This window comes from Schistocerca gregaria, chromosome 5, assembly GCF_023897955.1.
Source record: "Schistocerca gregaria isolate iqSchGreg1 chromosome 5, iqSchGreg1.2, whole genome shotgun sequence".
Lineage (NCBI taxonomy): Eukaryota > Metazoa > Arthropoda > Insecta > Orthoptera > Acrididae > Schistocerca > Schistocerca gregaria.
In genome coordinates this window covers 238,255,893-238,279,867 of record NC_064924.1, presented here as the reverse complement: position 1 = coordinate 238,279,867, position 23,975 = coordinate 238,255,893, and the positions used below count along the sequence as shown (strand labels likewise).

At 39.8% G+C, this 23,975-nt stretch overlaps 1 protein-coding gene and 1 non-coding gene across 3 annotated transcripts in view; both read right to left on the bottom strand.

Annotated features, from left to right (window-relative positions):
- Positions 1–16,685: 16,685 nt before the first annotated feature.
- The window catches only part of LOC126272588 (meckelin), a 221,861-nt gene continuing 214,571 nt past the window's right edge, over positions 16,686–23,975 (bottom strand). The window contains exons 12-13 of one of the 2 annotated variants that reach the window (XM_049975514.1): positions 17,072–17,214; positions 16,686–16,935 (exon numbers count right to left, since the gene is read on the bottom strand). In XM_049975514.1, coding sequence (XP_049831471.1) covers positions 16,855–16,935; positions 17,072–17,214 — 224 coding nt within the window. In that variant the 3' untranslated portion in view covers positions 16,686–16,854. The remainder of the gene's footprint in view (positions 16,936–17,071; positions 17,215–23,975) is intronic. The other variant, XM_049975513.1, reaches the window with a different exon arrangement.
- On the bottom strand, positions 19,880–19,954 carry Trnas-uga (transfer RNA serine (anticodon UGA)). Its single transcript has one exon. It is a non-coding gene; the product is annotated as a tRNA-Ser (tRNA).

Sequence of the window (23,975 nt, the reverse complement as noted above, 5' to 3'; positions counted from 1 at the left end):
CCAGAACCCAAATACAATCATAGTACAATCTGATCAGATAGCATCTCAGTAGACCTACAACTAGTTCGAAGCAAACAGCATAAGTCTTGATCTCACAAAGATTTATGTTACAAAACTACAAGGAGAAAGGAAGGTTGGCAGGTACTTACTCTCAAGAGGTGACATTCAAAGTACTGCCAACTGACCCATAAAAAAGAAAACATCCTAGCTTCTTGAACTGTTCTTTCCTTTCTTGGGGAGGAAAGAAGAACAGGCTGGTGAATGTTAGAATGGAGTGTCAGTCATTCAGATCCCAGGCTGATAGGGGCCAATCTGTTGTGAGATTGGAGGACACATCTAGCAAAAGAGTCTTCAAAAATGTTGAAATTGTTACACACACTTCCCCAATAGATATACTAATCGCTACTATTCATTGCTAACAATAAAAATCAGATTCACCTAAACTAAGTTACATAATCACAATAAAAGACAGTTGGTATGCCCTTATGATGAGAGCAAAATGAAGGGGTGCTCCATCCATTTGGAACACAACAGTGTCAACAATACTGTCTTGCTGAAGCTGTGGCTTCAGGAATTACTCCAGCATACCAAGGGGAATGTTTCCTATGATTGCCTTTTCTGCAAAACTGAAGGGTCCATAAACTGTAGTCTTCATGAAGACATTCGACTGTGGTGTACCTTTTTGCAATTAAATGGTAGTATGAGGTGACCCTTTATCCCTGTGGGCTTGTTTTGTTTGTTAACATTTTCACAGGTGGGAATGTGGCCTCATCTGTAAACAAAATGTGATGTATGAGGTGTCCATTGTGGCAAGGTATGTAATCTCTATGTTCTAATTTGTGAAGCAACTGACTTTTGTACACTTTTTTCTTTAGCATAATGTGTAAAACTTTCAAAAGCATTGATTTTGACACAACTAACACCTTGCTTAAATGACAACTTGGTGCATTTTGACTTACTTCAGTTGCTTCTCTAATTCACTGTAGTCTGTTATTGTGCAGGAGATATTCCAGAATATGATTAATCAGCATTTTTTCCAGTTCTTTGAAAGTTACTGAGAAATAAGTGGGTGTCTGGATGCTGGTGCTGACCTGTGAAATTTCTGAGTGAAATCTTGTTGCAACTCCAGAGAAGGTAAACTGCACAAACATGTAGTAACAATAGCCACATGTTCTTGTTATAAACATTCCTCTCAATTATTTGTGGGGAAAAACAGGCCCTTGTACAGAAATGGATAATAATTATGCAATACATAAATGTTTCCATTATTTATGAAAATGGATTGAGACTTTGTGAGTATCCTGTACATTCATTCAATAATGCCATTGTCTAATTTTGTTGTATTTTCATTTGCTAAATAACTGTTGTGATGACCAGAGTTCAGGTTCTAATCTGTGAGACATAAAGTTTTATTACATCATACACATTCATTCAATGATCAGGCTAACAAGTGAGAACTTTCATTTTACAATAATTACTGTCAGGTTCAAGTATTTTTGTGCTTATTGACAAATTCAACCATACTATTGTCAATCTAGGCACAATGAGCAAAGAAACTGACCACAAAAATTATAATTGATATTTTGCAGGAATGGCTGCTAACATTTTTTTTTTTTTCAAATTTTCCTTTAATTTGTAAGGTTTATCAGTTTCTTACTTTGTACCTGGAGGGAGTTTCCTGAAAATCTATGGACTACAATACAAACCCCATTCTGACTATGATAACAAAGCAAAGATTCACCGACAGATGAACAGCCAGAGTTTCAGCAAGACTGTCACCTTCACATTCACCTGGTTTGACATCCTCAGATACTTTCACTTGAGGATACATACAGTCATGGGTATACAAACCAAAGGTAAAAGATCTCCAAGATCTAAGAGTTTGAATCGGGAAGCAGTGTCTGTTATTTCACAAGACATGCTTCAGAAAGTATTTATGTCTGCTCTTCAATGACTGAAGTATTACTTCAAAATTGACTGAGGCCAAGATGATGTGCAATGAAAATGTGTAAATAGATTGACAATGTACATAGATGTGTATTAACCAAAATACATTCAATGTTTCATAGAATGGATTGAGACTTTATGACCACCCTACAAATGTTTATACCACCCTATAAATATTATTAAAGTTAAGGAAGGAAAAATTCTGCACACCATGGCAAGATGATGACATTACGATTTAATCATTCTGAACAGTGTGGAGTGAGTAGTGGGGTCAAAGTGCCCACTGGAAAACTGTTGACAGTTAAGAATGTCTTCTGACTTTTAATACATGATGTAGTGAGGCAACCATGCCTCTCTCTATTGTCCCTAGCCAGTGCTGATGTATGGGTGGTGGATTCTGCCCTGGCCACCGAACCGGCTCTGGCACCTCACATGGCTGACGACAAGCCCGTGGAATGCCAGCAACCTTTAGAGACCTTGACCATTGACATCAACAGCATGCTACTTCCCTCAACATCTTGGAAGGCCGAAGGTCCCTCACCCATTCACATCAACGTGACAGCGCATAAAGATGGCTGTGCATGTGGTACAACACACTTCCTCTGGCATGAGTCACACAACAGATTGGCAGGCTGCAGCACCAAGTCCCATGATGGAATTAGTGCTGGCAGCAATCACAACCTGGTCTCAAACCAATGGCTGCTGCTGGCAATGCCCAGTCATCTCGTTGTCTGGTATAGCTCTGGCATCATGGTAGTGCTGCTGGTTTCCGGTAATGGGGAGTGATCCCTGCCTCACAATCTAGACTTATGTGTATCCCTCTTGTGCATGTTTGTTTCACTAAAATCCAGCACCTAGTGACACAAGAGACCTGCCCTGGTGTGGTAACGCAGACCCACTCACTACATGGGTACTACTGTGCTGCTGTGCTTGGTTATCCTGCCTTCGCAATCCATTTCCATGTCTTTGTATTGTGACCCAACCGTTGCCACACTGGTGGTTACCAGCTTGCAGCCATTAACGCCACATATATTTGTTTGTAGGTGTCAAGTGGGGATATTCAGCTGCCAAATAATTGTTAAAATCCACAATGAAACCTTCAGTTGTCATTTATTTTGCACAATTCACTACTAGTTTCGGTCAATTACCATTATCAAGCATAGCTGGGATAAAAGGCAGTCAAGTTATGCCATAATTTGAACAAAAGTAATTTTCTTTTTTAAGCCCACCATAGTACGTAACAAATTTCTCACAATAATAATCATTAATGATAATTTTCGTTAAGAAGCAAGCCCACATTGACAGCTGGTAACACAGTTATTATTGTGAGAAATTTTTTACATACTATTGTGGTCTTAAAATAGCAAATTACTTTTGTTCAAATTATGGTATAACTTTCCTGCCATTTATGCCACTTAAGCATGATAATGGCCACTGACTGGAACTAGTAATGAACTGTGTAAAATCAATGACAGCTGAAGGTTTCACCATGAATTTTAACAGTTAACACGACTGTGCACAATAGCTTCCGCTCTACTTCTCATTTCTTTTTCTGAAGACTTACAATTTTTACTCAAAGACTAGGTAGCAGCACTCCAGTGTCCCCATCCATGGATGAGCCCCTGTCTCATAGCCCAGTTCTCTATTCCAATTTCTTCTACTCCTTAATATACAAAACAAATACATTATACTAAATCAGTTACTCTTAACTACTATGCAAATTACTATATTAATCTCTAACTCCACAAATCTACCAGTCATCCCTCACTTAGCGGATCCAGTATACAGGAACTTGAATTTCCCTTGGGTCCAGTTCTCATTCAACTCATCATTTCAAATACATAACAGCTAAGTAGAGCAAAATCAGAGTCACCACGATGCTAGGAACTGCAACACTCAAGGTCGCAGTCACCTGACTTCCTTCATCCACTTTTCCAGTGCTGCTATCATACAACTTAACAAATAGTCCAGGCACAGTTCCCAGGTGTCGTTAAGGAAGATAAAGTTTTGTTTGAACAACATCTATAGAGGTTCATCTGGCCGCTGTGGCTATGTAACATTCAACAGAGCAACTCCCATCATAGTAGGTGGTAAATGAAAAGTGGCTCCCTTAATTTTACATATAGTCCCATTGATTAATAGTCTAATATCTCACAAGCCACTCTCTGAAAGTATAGTTCCAGTTTCATTATCTCCAACTGGCAAGATCATCCATCCATTTTACCCCTGAAGAGTTGTGTGATGCATGCACTCCCGCTCGTCACATCTCACAAGTTGGCAGTATGGAGACTCCCCGCTCTAAAATCACTGGAGCTCATCCTCGGTCATCACCATGTGTCAGTCCTGGGATGTGATAATAGTAGCATCCTTTCCCTTCTCACTTGCATAAATCTCCCAACTGTTGTGAACTTCACTGGATAAGTGTGTAATACCTAAACACCGCATGCTTGTCAGGCTATGGTACCTTCACTGATACATACGAGGGTCAGTCAAAAAGTAATGCCTCCTATTTTTTTTTCTACGTTTAATTGTCAGGAAATTTAAATGCAATTACATAGGTTGAAAACCACAACATTGAGGATCATTTTGTCATTTTTCAATGTAATCTCCGCCCATCTCTACAGTTTTGGTCCATCTTTGAACAAGGGCATATATCCCAGCACGGTAAAAATCACAGCTCTGCTTCCTAAGCCATTGACGCACGGATGTTTTGACGGCCTCCTCATCTTCAAAATGAATCCCACGATGAGCTTCTTTTAGTGGCCCGAAAAGATGGAAGTCTGATGGTGCCAGGTCAGGGCTGTATGGGGGATGAGGCAAAACTTCCCATCCAATTTTGACAATCTCGTCAGAGGTGTGACGACTGGTGTGTGGTCTTGCATTGTCATGCAAAAGAAGAACATCTGCCATTGATTTTGTTGGGCGAACTCGCTGAAGACGTGCTTTAAGTTTTTTGAGGGTTGTGACGTATTGAACAGAATTTATTGTGCATCCCTGCTCCAAAAAATCAACCAGAATCACACCCTCTGTATCCCAGAAAACTGTTGCCATAACTTTCCCTGCCGATCGCACAGTTTTGAATTTTTTCTTCCTCGGCGAGCTTGTGTGACGCCACTCCATTGACTGCCTCTTTGATTCAGGTTCAAAAAAATGCACCCATGTTTCGTCCCCGGTCACAATTTTTTTCAGAAACTCATCTCCCTCCAAACGGAAGCGCTGCAAGTGTTGGGAGGCTATTGTTTTCCTTGCCTCTTTATTCTTATCGGTTAACATTCTTGGAACCCACCATGCACAAACTTTTGAGTACCCCAATTGTTTAATAATCGTGATCACACTGCCTTTACTAAGAGAAATAATGCGACACACTTCATCTGCAGTCACCCGACGGTCACCACGAATGATGTCATCAACTTGCTGAATGTTGTGTGGAGTCACTGCACTCACCGGCCTGCCGCTCCGCTTTTAGTCAGTCAACGGTGTTTGCCCTTCAGCTTCCTTACAACGACGAACCCATCGTCTAACAGTGCTGACATCAACTGTCACAACACCATACACCTTCTTCAGTCTTTCATGAATGTGTATGGGCGTTTCACCTTCTGCATTCAAGAATTCAATCACACAATGCTGTCTCAAACGAACATCGATGTCGGCCATCTTACAAACTTCTGCTGTGCTGCCACCTGTTGACACAGAAAGTTACTACTGCAGTGGATTGCAGAAGAAGGTTTGAGGAATGGCGCCAAATTCAAATTTTTCACTTAATTTTTTTAAGTAGAAAAAAATGGGAGGCATTACTTTTTGACCGACCCTCGTACAATGTGCACTATCAGTCACTACGCCCGCCATAGCACCATGGTACTGGGATGGCAAGTTCTGGCTGTGTGGCTCCACTACATTTCTGATGACAATTCTCCTTGCAGCTTCCTTAACACATTCAGATACTGCTCAGGCAACAGCAAGATGGAACTTTACTGTCAATGTCGCACTTGTTGGACAGCTTCCTGAGTATTTGTTAATTCCACTTGTGTCCCAAATATGATCCCCTTGTGGTTGCAATAGCCTTGTCATCATCAGTCTTGAATCTAGTACTTGCATCTGTCTTTGTACAACGTCTGAATCCCAGTTCAGATTGCTAGCTAAAGCCCTGCTATAAACCATGACTTCCTTAGTCAGCTGTCAAAGCATGCATGTGTTGTTTAACATGCCACTCTCAAAGTTCACAATCTGTATGCCATGTCACACTATAGTTACTTCATTTGTCTCCACTAACCCTCTTGTGGATTCTGCCATTTTGTTCAATTGGCTTGTGTTAATTGTGTCTGCTGTCCTGAATATGTTTCCAGTATTCTGCCCCAGCCTCTATCCACCTCCTCTTCACTCTCCTTGATTCATATGGCACCACTCCGATAACCTCCTGCATGTGCTCCTTTAGTTGTGCATATTACCTGAGCAATTTCCTGTGCTCCTCTCAGACCTCTCTCAGTTTCCAACTACTAACTATTAACTGTTGTAGCCATGAAAACAACTATTTCAGTCTCCTAATTTCACTCCACAACTTGTGATTGGATAACATGACATGTGGTTGCCTGTAAAACAAAACTCCACCATCCAAGCAATGACCTTACAGTGCCCCAGCTCCGACCCACATCACAGAGATCAGCATTGCCAAAACTAACATGCTCCTTTTCCAAACTTCTGGCACGTAGAAACTTGAGGACAGGGATCAATATCACCTCCCTTCCCGTCCCCACAGAAATCCACTGTCACTGAACAGCACATCTTAACAGAGAAATAATAAAATCCTGGCTTCTGGTGTCAGCCCACTAAGATGAAGCTAGCAGAATATTCGAAGTGTAGCATGCTGGTGGCCTGGTGCCATGATGCTTATCCATGTATTATGTACAAAATTACAGCTATCCTCCCCCCTTGTGGAAAGGGTGCCGACATTGTGGTGACTGTAAAAACATTAATGTACTCTGCTGTGGGTGCTGCAGCTGAGGATGGCAGTGGCAGAAAGAAATACTGGGCTGGAACTGTTGAGTGGGGGTGGAAGTGGCATGACCATGGATGCATGTGGCAGACGCTTCCCAATTACAAGGGCATAGATAGCATCTCGACATCTAGTCCCTTAACATGGCACAACAGTGCCAGTGGTGAAGGCAAAAGCTGCACATTCAGGGATGCCGGAGGAGTCAGTTTTGAAGGACCTGAAGGCACCGGCCCAGACAGTGGCAGAATTGCCAGTGGCAGTGAAGAATAGTGGGAAGGCCTAGTATCAGGCACCAGGAAGTTGAACCCTGCAGTAGATGAAAGAGACAGTGGCATCCACAAGGAGGGTGGGTCTGCCCCTGCAGCAGGGACCCCCTGCAAGGCTGGGACAGGTACTGTGGGGGGGGGGGGGGGGAGGCAGAGGTGGGAACAGAAGTGGTGGTGGTGGTGGTGGTGGTGGTGGTGGTGGCCCTGCAGCCCTCTCTGTTGCTTGAGGATTAAGCTGGTTGTCATGGTGTCCCACCAATCCATCACTGGTGCACACCATACAGAAGCAGCAGCCTCGCCATATGTGGGCCATGGCTGGAATCCATTTCAGTCGGCAGCCGAATCCCAGGGCCCAGATCACAGAACCAGGAGCATACAGTGACAAGGGCCATACCAATGGGCATTAGTGGGGCAGTATGAGCAGGTGCAGAAGGGTGCATAGCTGGCAACCATGGACCATCTTTGTCAGACTCTGATCCCCTCACCAGTGTAAACCTGTAGGAGCTCAAGAAGTGCATCAAAATGTTGTCTGTGGAAGCGTCCACAACATACTTCTTCATTTGTATCTTGAATGTGTGGATGACACATTGGGGATGAAAGGATGAGAACTCACGTGGTGAATGCCTTGATTGGTACTCTAATCATACCAAAGCCTGGGACACAAACTGTGCACCATTATATGTCACAAGAGTATAAGGTAATCCTTCAATAGAAAAAAAATTGGAGAGGCCCTGAAGACTGCAGCTGACGAAGGACCAGCACATACTGTATGGAAACTCAGACAAAGCATCGACAACCAAAAACCAGTACAAATTTAGCAAGGGTCCCCCAAAATCAACATGGATGCTGCAGTGTGGGCCATGGACAGAGTGTCCCCTGCTATGCCACCTGTTGGGTAGCACATTGAGAGTGGGCCACAACCAGATGTGCAATGTCACCATCCATGGTGGGTCAAAACATGTGCTGATGGGCCAACAATACCTTATGTGAGGCCCCCCAATGTCCCTGATGCAGGAGCCAAAGCACAACTTGTCATAGGGTGGTTGCAATCACAACCATTGTCAACAGTTCAGCAGTAGCTAAGAGAACAATACTATTAAATACCAAAAGGCAGTGATGGAGAAAATATAGTTGCACAAAGGATGAGAAGCCATGCCTGGGGGCCTGTCCAGCCAACAATGCAGAATGAGGTGATCAACTTCATGCACAACCAGAGTGGCAGCAACAGCCACAGCTATCTGGGAGATCACATTAGGAAATCCTTACACTGTATGTTGCACCTCAACATCTAAGTGAAAACAAACATGTTCATCCTGATCAAAATTAGGACCCAGCCCTATCAGAAGCCAGGACAGCACATCAGCATTGGCATGCTGCTCGGTAGGTCTAAAATTTATTTCATAGTTGTGGCTAGACAGAAAGAAGGCCCAAGAATTAAACAACATAACCAAGGGTTTATGGTCAGTAATGAAGCAGAACGCAGACCCATTTAAAATGCATGAAATTTTTTGAGGGTGCAGACAATAGCAAGTGCTTCCGTTTCAATTTTAGAATAGCACTACTGAATGGAGTTGAGTGTTTTTGATGCATAAGCTATTGGAGAGGTTAGAACCTACCCTCATAATGATATGTGAGAATGGCCCTGAGTTCATCTGAGAGGCTTCCATATCCTGAACCAGGTGGTGGCTAGGATGGAAAGTAGCCAAACAAGGAGCAGGATGTAATTTAGATTTCAAAAGCATGAACACCTCTCACAGGCTACCTTGTACTGAAAATGAATTTTCTTGTGGAGCAACTCATGGAGGGGATGGGCCAATGCAGCAGCACCCACAGCAAATTTGTGATGTTAAGCAATGTTGCCCAAATATGATTGGAGATTGTTTAACATTCTTAATGTAAGGCAAAGGTGTGATCACACTGACATGATGGCTTAAATGGCTTAACACCACTGCAGAAATTTCAAACACCAAATACACAATGGATAGCATAAAAAATGTGAGTTACCCAAGACACATTTCAATCCTGCTGTATATAAGACAGCAAACAAAGTGGATAAGTTATGTAAATGCTCTTCCCTGGATGCACTCATAATGATGATGTCACTGAGATAGTTGATGCATCTCAGAACAGATATCATCAATGGCATTGAGCACACCAAATGGGAGGTGCTGATACTTGTAAGTTACAAAGGGCATGTTAATCATAAGAAGCTGTTTAGAATGCTCGTTCAACAGAACCTGTAAATAAGCTTCAGATAAATCAGTTTTGGATAAAAACTGGCTTCTGGTACTTTTAGCGAATAACTCATCCAGGCAGGGCAATGCAGATGTCAGCATTAAATGAATCTTTAAGGTCACTGCAGAGGCAAAGCTGACCACTCAGTTCTTAAACAATCAAGATAGGGGCAGACCACTCACTCAATGTACCACGCTATATGACCCCCAACAATGTCAGCCTGTCCGATTGTGATTTCACTTGATCACATGAAGCCTTTGGAATAGAGCATGCACGGAAAAAGTGCAGCCATGCTGTAGGTTTCTGGGTAATGTGGGTCTCAAAATTAGTGACACAACTTAACCCATCTAAGAAAGACATGAGAACACAGAGAACACAGAGAATCTAACTGCTAGTAGCAAATCTGGTCAGAATTGAGATACACCATATCCAAAATTGAAAAATGAAAAGTATCCAAAACACCCAGACCGAACAAATCTGCAGTGCCAGAATAAGCAACTACCAAAAAAGTCAAGGAACAAACCACAGGTTTATCCACAGTGGGATCCACATATTACCTCAAAATTTGAATATTCTGCTTTTTGTAACCCACCAAATGTCAAGTAACTGGAGACAATGTTGGAGATTGCAAATCCTCATAAGTTTGTGAGTTCAGTAAAGTCATGACCACATGCTACCTTGTAGTCTGAGGATTTTGTCCATTACTCATACTTCAATAAACAGTCTGTTAAGACTTGTAAGCACTGGAGACACGCAATTAAAATCAATGCCCACTTCTGCAGCAGGAAGTTGAGAAGAGCAGACAGACAATATATGGCCTTTTTTCCTAGGATTGTAGCAAGTCGTCCAGCATGGAGGGCTCACAGCCCTGTCATGTTGCACAAAACAGTATTGGCAAGATGGGAGCACAGAGCACTGTCACTGCTGTAGTTGTTATTTGGCACATTGCTGTCCAGGGCAGTGTGAAAGCCATCTTTGTACAGCTACCACATTGTCCTTCCCCCAAGAACTTACTGACACCTGACAACCATGAACAAGAACCACCATTGTGGTTTCACATTAACCCTCAATCTGATCACCAGCAAAAGAAATATCTCGAAAGATTGAGAAGCATTCAATATCTCAGCCAAAGATGAATTCTTGCATTACAGTACGCACTGATGCACCTCCTTCTCAGAAGCTAACCAACTGATGACATCACAGACTATAGAATCAGCAAAAGAATCATGATGAGCATCAGTAACAAACTGACATTTGTGACTGAGGTTGTGGAGTTCAGCCCCCCAAGCCCAGTAGTACTGGTGGGACTGTTTATGTCAACAACAGCACTCTACACGTGCTGCAACAACATGCATGCACTTCAGGTGATAATTTGACAACAGATTACACATTTTGGCAAACGAAAGCAATGCAAGTTCCTTGAGCAGGGCTAACAGGAACAACATCTGATAAATCAGAGGAGAAATCCAAAAAAGGAACGTGGCCTTACACATGTTTGCATCAGTGACACCAAATGCAAGGAAGTGTTAAAGAAGCCATTTCTCATAACCCTCCCAGTCTTCAGCCAAATCATCATAAGGGGGAAAGGGTGGCAGATACACTGATGGCATAGAAACCTCCATAGTCAATGTAGCCAACAAGTTTATGATAGCAAACCGTAAGAGCATGCTGCTGCTCAAGGTGAGACTGGAGCATTGCCTCCATGGACTGAAGAACTGAAGGAACAATCAAAAAGACTGAGCACATAAAAATGAAGACCACTTTCATTGACAATTGTATCACACTGTAAGACACACACATCATCACGGCCACAATGAATCAAACGTTTTTCCTTCTTCCACATTTAAGCAAAGAACAGTTGAGAACTTAGCCACAAACACAGAAACACTCCATGTATTGTTGCAAGCAGCTGCTAACAATAATAATTTGAGAGTGAGTGCCAACTGCCAATCCATATAAAGAGAAGGGCCGTGGAAAATGTCTTGGCAGATGCCACGCTATGTGCACAAGTCATGTGGACTATCGCACACAGCCTCTGGTAGCTAGCCCACATGTATGCCGTTGGCAGCCTGGTGCCATGGTGGGCATCCAAGTATCACATACAGGGTTATAGCAGATATCAGATTTTGGAGATGAAAATATAAGAATTATATCTTACTTTTCTTATTTTTCTTCAGTGATGACTTTGTGGCATCATACTTTAACTCAACTCGACACTGCCTAAGAAAATACTTTTTGTACAGAAGCATGTAGGTACTATGGATAATATGTGTTGTTCACACCAAAACTGCTAGTAGAAAGCTTTATAAACAATTCACAGTACATTTACTCTCCTATGAAGTTCATTGTCAGCTATCGACCAATCACATCTCGCTCCTCCTTAATATGGCTCAGATGAAATACTCATTTCATCATTTTTTTCTTCCTGAGTTTGCAATACTAAAAAGTAACAAATGTTGTTTTTATGTTATCCAGTATGAGTGAATCCTTGAAATGACCTTGGCCATGTATCTGCACAAACTCACTAGGTGGCTGAGCTGTGCTTCGCAACGCACTGTTCTTGGCATGTTAGTTACAGTGACACAACAGATGCTGATTGTGAGCAAAGACTGAACATTAAGTTCTGCGTTAAGCTTGGAAAAACCCCTAGTGAACCATGGACAATGATGAAGCAAGCATATGTAGGCGAGGCACTTTCAAGGAGTCATGTTTTTGAGTGACACAAAAGGCTTTGTGAAGGCGGAGATTCGATGCAAAACAATCCGAGAGCAGGTCACCCATCTACATCACATACTGATGCAAACATGGAGCATGTAAGGCATGTAACTGTGTGTGCAGTCTCAGAAGAACTTAATTTGAATGATGATGTGTGTTACAAAATTTTACGCGAAGATTTAGGGAAATAGAGACTTAATGCAAAACTCACTCCCACACACTAACAGTTGAACAGCAAGAGGAAAGACAAAGAATTTCTACTGAACTACTGGACAGAGGCAGACATGGTCCCACATTTCTGTCAAAAATTATTGCTGTGAATGAAAATTGGTGCTACCAGTGTGACCCTCACACTAAGCATCCAAGTGCTCAACAGCAGAGTCCTGGATCACCGGCCTCGAAAAATGTCAACTGACAACTTTCGAGAACAAAGACCACATTCTTTGATAGTAAAGGATTAGTTCACCTTGAATATGTTCCTCCAGATCATACACTGAAACAAACTCTTTAGATCAAAGTCTTGAAATGTTTGTGAGAAGCCATTCGTTTTCGTCACCCTAATTTGTGGAATTCTCAGAAATGGTTCTTACTGCATTACAATGCAAGATCTCATTTTGCTTCATCTGTTACTGAGTATCTGGTCAGTCATTTCGTTATTGCCATCCCCCATTTGCCATATTCACCTGACCTCTCGCCTTGTGATTTTTTCTTGTTTCCATGAGTGAAAAGGTGACTGAAAGGAAAGCTACATCAAGATATCACAGACATCCAACAGGCCATGACAAATGATATTATAAGCAACACAGTTGAAAATTTCCCTGCTTGCTTCAAATACCTCCAGAAACATTGGCAACTGTGTATAGATGGCCAAAAGGACTATTTCAATAGGAGCTAGAATCATTACTTGGTAAACAACGTGTCTTGGAACTATTCTGATGAAGGTATTATTCAGCCATAAAAACCTTTGATCAATTACACAGTGGTCTAGAGAACTTAACTGATAATAAATTTAACTTCAAATGCAAAATGAAATCATATTCGCTTTACTACTCCATTGGAGAATTTCTGAATGTCTAATAAGGAGAAACTTTTTCAGGAGGTTTTCAAACTTATCTTTGTTGTATGTCAGACATTTCATAACAGAGGATAAGTGATCAAAAATTTTGGTGGCAGCACTGTGCAACTCTTCTTGTGCTAAAGACAACCTCAGGGAGGAACAATGAATGTTATATTTTCTTCTGGTATTATAATTATGTACTCCAATGTTCCTTTTGAACTTCAGTGTATTACGAGGTGTGGCTATAAAGTAATGGTACTGATACTGTCACAGAGTAAGTACATACACCCCAAAGATAAACAACCAACAGCTGTGAAGCATAAAGCCGTCTCAATTGAATGTGGCATCTATAGTGTCTGTAGACACTGTAGTGTGGCTGTTGCCTTCATTACTGTAGGAGTTGTTGTTTTCTTTTGCCGAAAAAATGATAAGTTTAATAATAGAGCAATGAGTTCTAGTGAAGTTTCACATGAAACTTGGAAAAACTGATAGTGAAACCTATTTCCTAGTAAAAAAAAAAAAACTCTATGGCAAAGGCTGTTTATCATGTAAGTAAGTTTCTGAGTGGTTCAAGCATGTCATTGATGATCAAGAAGATGATAAAGATGACTCATGGTCAGCATGCCCTTCAACAGCAAAAACAAATGAAAATCTCAAAGAACTATGTCACTGGATTCAATCTGACTGCTGGTTGAATATTCAGTCGATTGCTGAAACAGTGGGAATTGACAAAGAATGCATAAGGTAAATTTCATATAACTGATTTAATATGAGAAAAGTGTGCATGACACTGGTGCCAAAAATGCTACCCACACATCCACACTGTTGAAGGGTTGGTGTACAAAAGACTCTCATAGTGTTTACCAGTGCAAAAATAAATAAATAAATAAAAAGAAGGCCTCACAATAAATAATGCTGTCAACATGTGCCATACAGTTACCTTTGCAAAATGAGGAAGAAGCGGTACAGATTGATGTGCAAGCAGACTTTCTGTTGCCCATATTCTGTAGTTCTATGTATTGACATGTCCTTGGAGATGGAAATGGGCTTTGTCTGTCCACAGAATGTTCCAGGGTCATTCACTGTCCACCTTCAAAATATGATCAAGAAATTCTACAGCAAACAATGGTTAGGTTAGGTTAGGTTAGTGTTGTTTAACATCCCATCGACAACGAGGTCATTAGAGATGGAGCGCAAGCTTGGGTTAGGAAAGGATGGGGAAGGAAATCGGTCGCGCCCTTTCAAAGGAACCATCCCGGCATTTGCCTGAAACGATTTAGGGAAATCACGGAAAACCTAAAACTGGAAGGCTGGAGACGGGATTGAACCGTCGTCGTCCTGAATGGAGTCCAGTGTGCTAACCACTGCACCACCTCGCTCGGTGCTAACAATGGTCTTACTGACATGTCAGTATGAAGCAACTCCTGAACACAGGTAATGTTATATGGATAACAGAGCAGGATGTTTTGTAGCATTTTATGCATCATGCTCACAAATAAATCTAGAGTTCAGTCAATTCCCCTGCACTGCATGCTTGGACGTCATTGGTCTACCCCGCCTGCAATGCTGTGAACGTATCTACTAATGCCAAATCAATTGTTTTCCTCCCACGGCCACATTGCACTTCAAAAGTAGCAATCCTGTTGGATTTCACAGTCATTTTCTCCAGACCCCTAGCAGACATTGGACCAATGCCTTTTTTTATACCATGTGGTGTCCGGAACTTCAACAGAGCTCACTTTACCAGCAGCATGCAATCCCACATTGAAACAGTCATACCGAGCATCTCAGACACAAACTGAAGAACAACCGTATTCTCCCATGCTTCCATTTTCCATATTCTGCCGCTTACACCACCATCTAGTGGTAAAATTTTCATTTTTACATCTTTTTCCTCCATAACATCTCCCCCTTCTTCAATAATACATAGTATCCTGAATCTATAACCCTAGGGTTATAGGGTGCTCAGATAGGCATAAAATGCCTATCTTTTCAGAGGTCTCTAGATTTTCTAAATGGACACACAGCTCTTCTACTTTATTAACCAGTCCTCTAATATTCAACATTCACACTTAGCGACATTGTGACATAGTTTAAACACTTAAAATTAGAAGTAAGTTGCATATCAGACATTACACTACATGAATTGCCATTACTTACGAGCAACAAAAGTTTGGCAGGTAGGTCACTGTTTCAGATGTAAGATGTTACACAAAAAGTTAATTATTTCTGCTTAAAACAAGAACTCAGCACTCACTCAATTGTAGTATGTGTTAATTAACTTCTTCATAATAAAAATGTGACTTTCAGTCACTAGTTATCATGAATAACTCCCATAGAAGACACTATTAAAATCCTAGTGATCAACTGCTGAAGCATTTTCAATACAGTGCCAGAGTTTGAAGCAGTTCCAATAAACAGTAGAGCTCACCTAATACTACACCCAAAAAACTGTCTAAAACCCCAGACTTTTGGGCTAAATATGTCTGTTAAAAGGACAGGCTAATTGGAAATGGGTGTAGTTTATTTGTCACAGTAGACAAGAAATTCAAATCCACTAGGATATAAATTGTAGCTGAATACCAACTGATGGACAACCTCAGCTTTCTAGTGTATGTGTTCTGCCATCATATCGATATCAATGAAGCAGATTTTAATTACCCAACAATCAACTGGAATAATCACAGTTTTGCGAGTGTTGAGTTCGACAAGACAAACTGTGAAACAATACTAATTGCTTTCTCTGAGATTTGCTTAGAACAGATGATTTACAAGCCCACTCAGAAATATATTGAATCTAACAGCAACAAACAGATCAGACTTCTTTGAGGGTGCCCATACTGAAACTGCTATCAGTAACCATGAGGCAGTTGCAGCAACAATGATTATCAAAGTGCAAATGGTGACTGATACAATTAGAGAGATTTAAATGATCTGTAAAGTAGAAAAAAAGAGACATTAATGTCATATCTCAAGGAGGAACTTGAAACATTTAGCTCTAGCTACAACAATGTTGAGAATGTTATATTTTTAACTGAAAAAGAGTACTGTAATTGTAGAATTGACATGTTCCACATTGTAGCACAAGATCTCGATTATGATCCATAGAACATGCAAAAAAAGCAACTAAAGGAAATGATAAAGAGAAGCAGAGGGGGAGAGATTTAGAATAATGAAAAAAACCACAGCTGAAATTTGATTTTTTCACTAACATAGGAGCATGTGTTGTTAAACACAAAAAAGCATTATAGAACTGAACTACAACTTTTAGTTTGTATTCCACAGTGTTATGGTTACGAAGCATCAATACCACACACACACACACACACACACACACACACACACACACACACACACACACACAGAGAGAGAGAGAGAGAGAGAGAGAGAGAGAGAGAGAGAGAGAGAGAGAGAGAGAGAGAGAGGTGGGGGGGTTGTTTGTACTAATGCTACAATAAAGTCAATATTAACTGTATTTAAACTAAGGTTATCTTCTTACTAAACACAAAAAGGAATACAAAGATACTAAGTTCCATTCTTTACAAGAGTAAATGTGGGCATCCTTCCTTAAATATTATACAAGTAATACTGAAATACAGATATTAAATACACGTTTTCTGCATCACACACCAGACATTGTCTATTCAGATAAGAAACCTATCATCTATCAATGTTTTCCTTGTTAAATTCCTTCTTCCTCCAATAGTTCTGATTATAATTACTACCTGTAAGAAAAGAAGAAGAGTGAGATAAATGCTGTGCTTAAATGAAATGCTAGAAGCAAATTCAATTATTATTTCTTAAAAGCTAATTAAAACAATACTCCAACCTGGAGCTTCCATTGTTTGAACAGATAATTACCTGTACAATACAAATAGTAATAACTGCAGACAGCAGAAAATCTTGGCATAATAAATCCATGGAGGAGAATATTATGAGTTCAAACCCTGCCAATGTGAATTCATACCCACTGAATAACAGTCTGTCAAATGAATGTCCATTATCTGAAATAAGAGAGACTTTTTCACACACACACACTGAGCTTGACCTCCCTTAAAAATTAATTAGACTAATAAAATAACAATTCATTTGCAGCTAGCTAATGAAGATTACAGATACACATGCAAAAGCTCATAAAATCGCATTAGCTTCCAAAAGTTACCATAAATCTCTGAGTTGTTACATGTACTTATATCTATCTGCATTTCATAAGCCAGCTGTATGTGAGTGGTTACCATTTCTCACTTTTTCCATCCAGGAATTGACATCATAATAATATTAAGTAAGAGAGAGAAAAAATTATGATAATATAAATTCCAAGATGGAAAGAGAAATAAAGAATTAAAGCATACAGGAACTGTCCCAGTTGGATGTGAGCAGTGGCTTGTGAATATGCACACTTTAGCAGTCATAAAATTACACTAACATACAACTTTTTTCTAGCATTAGAACAAAGATTTGCTTTGTTGCACATACACAAGACACCCATATAACATCTGTACAACAAAAGTAGTACCACAGTGTGCAGCTCAACGGTGCTTTTTATGTTTGCATCTTTTGGATTTCATTTTGTCTGTGTGTGTGTGTGTGTATGTGTGTGTGTGTGTGTGAGAGAGAGAGAGAGAGAGAGAGAGAGAGCATGGCCTGGTCACATGGTGCATTGTCATCCATAAAAATTCCATTGTTGTTTGGGAACATGACATGCATGAATGGCTGTAAATGGCCTCCAAGTAGCTAGGACCCAGTCCATTCCATGCAAACAATTTACACACCATTATGGAGCCACCACCAGCTTGCCCAGTGCCCTGTGACAACTTGGGTCCATGGCTTCATGGGGCCTATGACACATTTAACCCTACCATCAGCTCAAAAAGGAAATCAGGACTCTTCTGAACAGGCCACAGTTTTCAACTCATCTTCAGCCCAACTGATATGGTCGTATACCCAGGAGAGTTGTTTAAAACAATGTACTGGTACAAAATGGGATACACTACAACAAAAACAATTTTCAGTGTATTAGGATTAGTAATGCAAAATATTGCAGGCCAAAAGGTTCTCTTGTTGTTAGCAAAGCCACTCATGTTGGTTGTTTGCTGCCATATCCCATTAACTTTGCATTTCACCACACTGTTCTAACGGATAGATTCATTGTACATCCCACATTGATTTCTGTGGTTATTTCATGCAGTGTTACTTCTTTGATAGCGTTGACAACCCTACATAAACTTTGCTGTTCTGTCATTAAGTGAAACTGTCAGCCACTGCAATGTCCATGGTGAGAGACAATACCTGAAGTGTGGTATTCTCAGCACACTCTTGATACTTTGGATCACGGAATATTTAATTTCCTAACAGTTTCCACACCAGAATGTCCCATGTGTCTAACTCTAACTACTATACCACATTCAAAGTCTGTTAATTACCATTGTGTGGCACAATCACATCAGAAACCTTTTCACTTGAATCACCTGAGTACAAATGACAGCTACATCAATGTAGTGCCCTTTTATAACTTGTGCACATGATACTAGCCCCATCTGTATATATCACTATGACTTTTCATCTCACTGTGTGTAATTTGTATTTGTATTTATATTTGGAGGATCCTTTTCCAAAATTCTAGAAGCTTTCAAGGAATAGAGAAGAAGAAACACAGAGTTCTGGTGAGCTTCCCAATGAATTTTACCAATGTTTTTGGCACACCATCAGAGCATCACTACTGTGGTTGGCAAATGACATGTAGCTTGTTGACTAAATACCCAAGAAACAGAAAGAGGGGATTATAATTGTATTACCCAAACAGAAAAATGTTAAAAAAATAGAGCAAACAAGGCCTATTACACTGCTCAAGGCTGACTTCAAAATGATAATATAAGTGGTCAAACTGAGAATAGAATCCATTTTTGGCAAAAGTATTGGGGTGCATCAGCACTATGCCATACTTGGGTGAAGCATTATAACTGCAGCATGTACTCTCTGAGGTGTCATCAGCATAGTTGCAGAAAGTAAAATCGAAGGTGGTTTACTATTCACTGACTCCAAAAAAGCTTACGATAATGTCAGTCATTAATTCCCACATCAGATACTCCAAATAATGGATCATGAAGATCATTTTATGAACTACTCATGAATGCTAGCTCCAAGATCTTAGTTGGTGGACACTTGAGTAAAAGTCTATCTATTGATCAATCTATGAGGTGAGGACATCTGGTGTCAGTGGTGGTATATGATATTGCTGTTGAAATTTTATTGGTTAATACAGTGTCACAGATACAAGGTCTAATGCTCCACCACATCAAGAGTTTTGCAGAATGCAGATGACATCTGTGTAGCTGTCTCATTGCCTGGATACCTCACAAAGTTGGTGTTAATTCTCAGAGACTTCACAACAATGACAGGCCCCTATAAAATACAAAGATGATGACCCACAACTGGAAAGAAGTACTAAATAAATTAAGTGCTCTTTTGAAAACTCATTATGACTGGGAACTAAACTGACTTCAGAAAGTTAAGATGATAGACATATCAATGGCAAATAAACTTTGGTACATGGGGCAGATATAACCTATATATAACCTATCACAGATCTGCAGGCCAACAACATCCAATAAGTCTTCTGCTGGTTTTTTTATCAAGAGTCAAAGAAACTTCCTGGCAGATTAAAACTGTGTGCCGGACCGAGACTCGAACTCGGGACCTTTGCCTTTCACGGGCAAGTGCTCTACCAACTGAGCTACCCAAGCATGACTCAAGCCCCATCCTCACAGCTTTACTTCTGCCAGTATCTTGTCTCCTACCTTCCAAACTTTACAGAAGCTCTCCCGCGAACCTTGCAGAACTAGCACTCCTGAAAGAAAGGATATTGTGGAGACATGGCTGTGTGGACGGGGCATGAGTCGTGCTTGGGTAGCTCAGTTGGTAGAGCACTTGCCTATGAAAGGCAAAGGTCCCGAGTCCGAGTCTCGGTCCGGCACACAGTTTTAATCTGCGAGAAAGGTTCATATCAGCAACACTCTGCTGCGGAGTGAAAATCGCATTTGAGAGTCAAAGAGTTTAAAATATAATTCAACACACTGACACTACTGTTTTCAAAGGAAGGCCTTAATCTTACGAGTGCAGGACATATCTGCCAGAAACTTGTAATTAATCTTATAAATAAAGAAGCAGGAAAGCAAAATTCAAGCCTAATTGAAAGTCTAGTACTCAAACACAACCTGCAAAGTATCATACCACTGATAAAGATAGCTGAAATTAACATTACCAGCACATCACACACAATTACCTTGAATCTCTTATACAAACAGCAAAGTGGGCAACTAAAATTACTTAGCAAAAAAACATTTACAGTGTACTGATATCAACAGCCCACTGTGAATTGATGGAAAATATCCTCAATCGAAATGGATCATCATCTCGAGAAATGTACAAAATGCTCACGTCATCATCAATGATAAATTCCTGACCAGGAAAAACCTCCACAAAATATATTATACATGAAAATGTTGAAGAATGAAATTTTCATTCTGCAGAAGAGTGTGCATTGATATGAAAATTCCTGTGTGCCAGATCGAGACTCAAAGTTACGACCTTTGCCTTTCATGGGCAATGGCTCTACTGACTGAGCCACCCAAGCATGACTCACAACCAGTTCCCACAGCTTTACTTCCACCAGTATCTCAGTTTCCACCTTCCAGACTTCATAGAAATTCTCCTGCAAAACCTTGCAGGACTAGCACTGCTGAAAGAAAGGAAGAAGGAAATCTGGAAGGTAGGAGATGACGTACTGGTGGGAGTAATGCTGTGAAGAGAGGGTCATTTATTTATTTATTCTCCATGGACAAATGCAAGGATTTGTTTTGGATAGTGTACATATTGATCATCTCCCCTTATAACATTGTGGGAAACAATTATATAAAATAGGTCTAACAGATAAATAATTATGTTGCTATTTTTTTATGTTATTTTATTCTTTTTTGTGCATGTCAATACTATTTATACAAATGAAAGTATTCTACTCCTCTAAGAGGAATTCCTTAATACTATAAAAACACTTATTGCTGAGGAACTCCTTCAAGGCAATTTCAAGGCACCTTCCACTTAAACTTTTTAATTTTTTTGGAAGGTTGTTATAAAATCTGATTCCCATGTAATATGGGCTCTTGTCTGCACTTTTTGCATTATTTCTTTCCAGGTGATAATCATCATCTCTCCTAGTATTGAACATGTGCACTTCTCTATTTCGATGATTGTACTGCTTGTATTTTAGCATCATCTGAACAGTTTTAAAAATATATAGTGACGGGAGTATTAGTAGTTTCTTAATTTTAAAAATTGCTTTGCAAGACTGATTATACCTAAGCTTACACATGATCTTAACTGCCTTTTTTGAAGAATGAATACCCTATTTACTTACCTGGCAGCAGCACATCCCTATACTTCACTTCCATATGTGAGGTATGGATACACAAAAGCATAGTAGATTATACTCATTTGCTCGTATATAAGAAATTGTGACATTTTCCACATTGCATAAACTGATTTGCTAAGTTTTTGGCATAAGAAATCAATATGATGCTCCCAAAAGAGATGCTGATCTAACATTACGCCAAGGAAGGAAGTTTCATTTCTGAACCATCATCAGACACAACACGCCATTGCATTTCATCTTGTTTGTGGTGTATCTGAAATTCCATTAGATTTATTTTATTGATGTTTAAGCTTAAGTGATTGTTTTGAAGTAGTTCTACAATCCAAATAAGACATCAGAACAATTTTGGGCCAAATCATTCTTGTTGGTTCCCCAGTTAACAACGGTTGTGTCATCCGCATAATTAAATACCTTCCTGTTATGTTCTGTGGGCAAATCATTAACATAAAGTATGAACAATAAAGGACCCAAAACTGACCCTTGGGGGCACACCATACTTTACTATAGGTGGACTGGAGCTGTACTTCTTAATAACATTGTCCACTTCGTGTGTGACTTGTGTGATACGATATCTGTCTTGTAGGTATGAGTGTATGAGACTTTTGGCTATTCCTCTAATACCAAAAGTTTCCAGTTTCTCAATTAGCAGCTGATGAGATACTGTGTCAAACGCACACGATAAATCTAGGAACAAACATGCCATGCTTTCTTTTTCATCTAATTTCATAAGTATCATATGTACTACATCACATATGACAGATGATGTTGAATAGCCTTTCCTAAAACCATGTTGGGTTTCTCATAGCACTTTTTCTTTGACAAGAAAGTTTTCTAATTGAAGTGAAATAATCTTTTCTAATACTTTGCTTAGGATTGGAATTAAGCTAATGGGTCGGTAGTTTTCAACTTTGTCAATACTACCTTTTTTTTTGTGCAATGGCATGACTATGGTAAATTTTAATTCAGATGGAAACACACCTTTATTCAAGCTTTTCAATGAAGAGGTGGACCAGAATAGGTATGAGTGAATGTTTGCATTGTTTTAATATAATAGAGGAGATTTCATCCCATCCCGTAAAGAATTTGTTTTGCATTTTATTATTCCCTCCACTTCAGTTGTATCTGCTTCATACATAAACATTGATTTTTGTACCTGGTAAGGAGTTCTGTAGTTATCAGTGTCAGAGGTCACACACATGTTACCTGAATTTATAGTCATTAGATGGATATTGTTGACACTAGGCTTTGGTTTCCTGCTGATTCTCTCATTTACTAGGCTTTGGTTTCCTGCTGATTCTCTCATTTACACTGTTCCATACTGATCTGCTTATGTTATTTGAGATAGCAATTTTTTGCTGTATAGTTTCATTTGTGTATACATTCAGTGCTTGTTTATAGGCTTTTCAACATGTTAGGTAGTTGTCTCTAGTTGATGTGTCCTAGAACTCTTTATATATTTTCCAAGTAATAAACATTTTCTTCTTCAGCTGTTTTACTTCTGAAGGAAGTCTTATGCAGTTTTGAGTATATTTCTATTTGAAAGTACCTGGACATGTTACAGTGAAATAGGCAAAGAAAGTGTTATAAAAGTTATTCCATTTGTCTGCAACATTTTCTGCACAATATATATCATTCCATGTCTCGGACTGCAGTGCAGACTGCAACTTCTCTAAACATTTTTCATTTGTAAATCTTATTTCAATCATCTAATTTGTACTTCGTCAATCGTACATATTCAGTATTTCCATTGTCTGGCAATGATGATTAGAGAGATGAAGGTTTATTACGTCAACTCTGCTGTTATATAAGTTGTTGTAAAAGTGATCTATACAGCTAGAGGAGTCTTTAGTTAGTCTGGTTGGCACATTAACCCTGTCTGACAAATTATAGCTACATAAATATCATTTACTTTCTCATAATCTTTAGTATACTTTAAGGAATCTATACTAAAATCACCAGCTATAATAATACCTATGTTCTTATACTTATTACATACAATTTGTATCATTTTTCCATGTCTTGTAAGATATTGTCCACAATACTACTAGGAGATCTGTACAGGGTTGCGTTGCGTCGTTTGGGGAAGGAGGCCAGACAGCGAGGTAATCGGTCTCATCGGATTAGGGAAGGATGCGAGTCCAGTGTCTAACCACTGCGCCACTTCGCTCAGTAGATCTTTAACAATAAGGGGCACTTTGATTACCAACAACTTTATTGTTGAAATTTAAAATGTCATTTCCACACTAAGTTATGTGATAAAGTCCAGTTTTGTGACACGTAGATGGTCTTTACAATATATGACAACTCCCCCACTTTTATGTTCTGTTAGACAGAAAT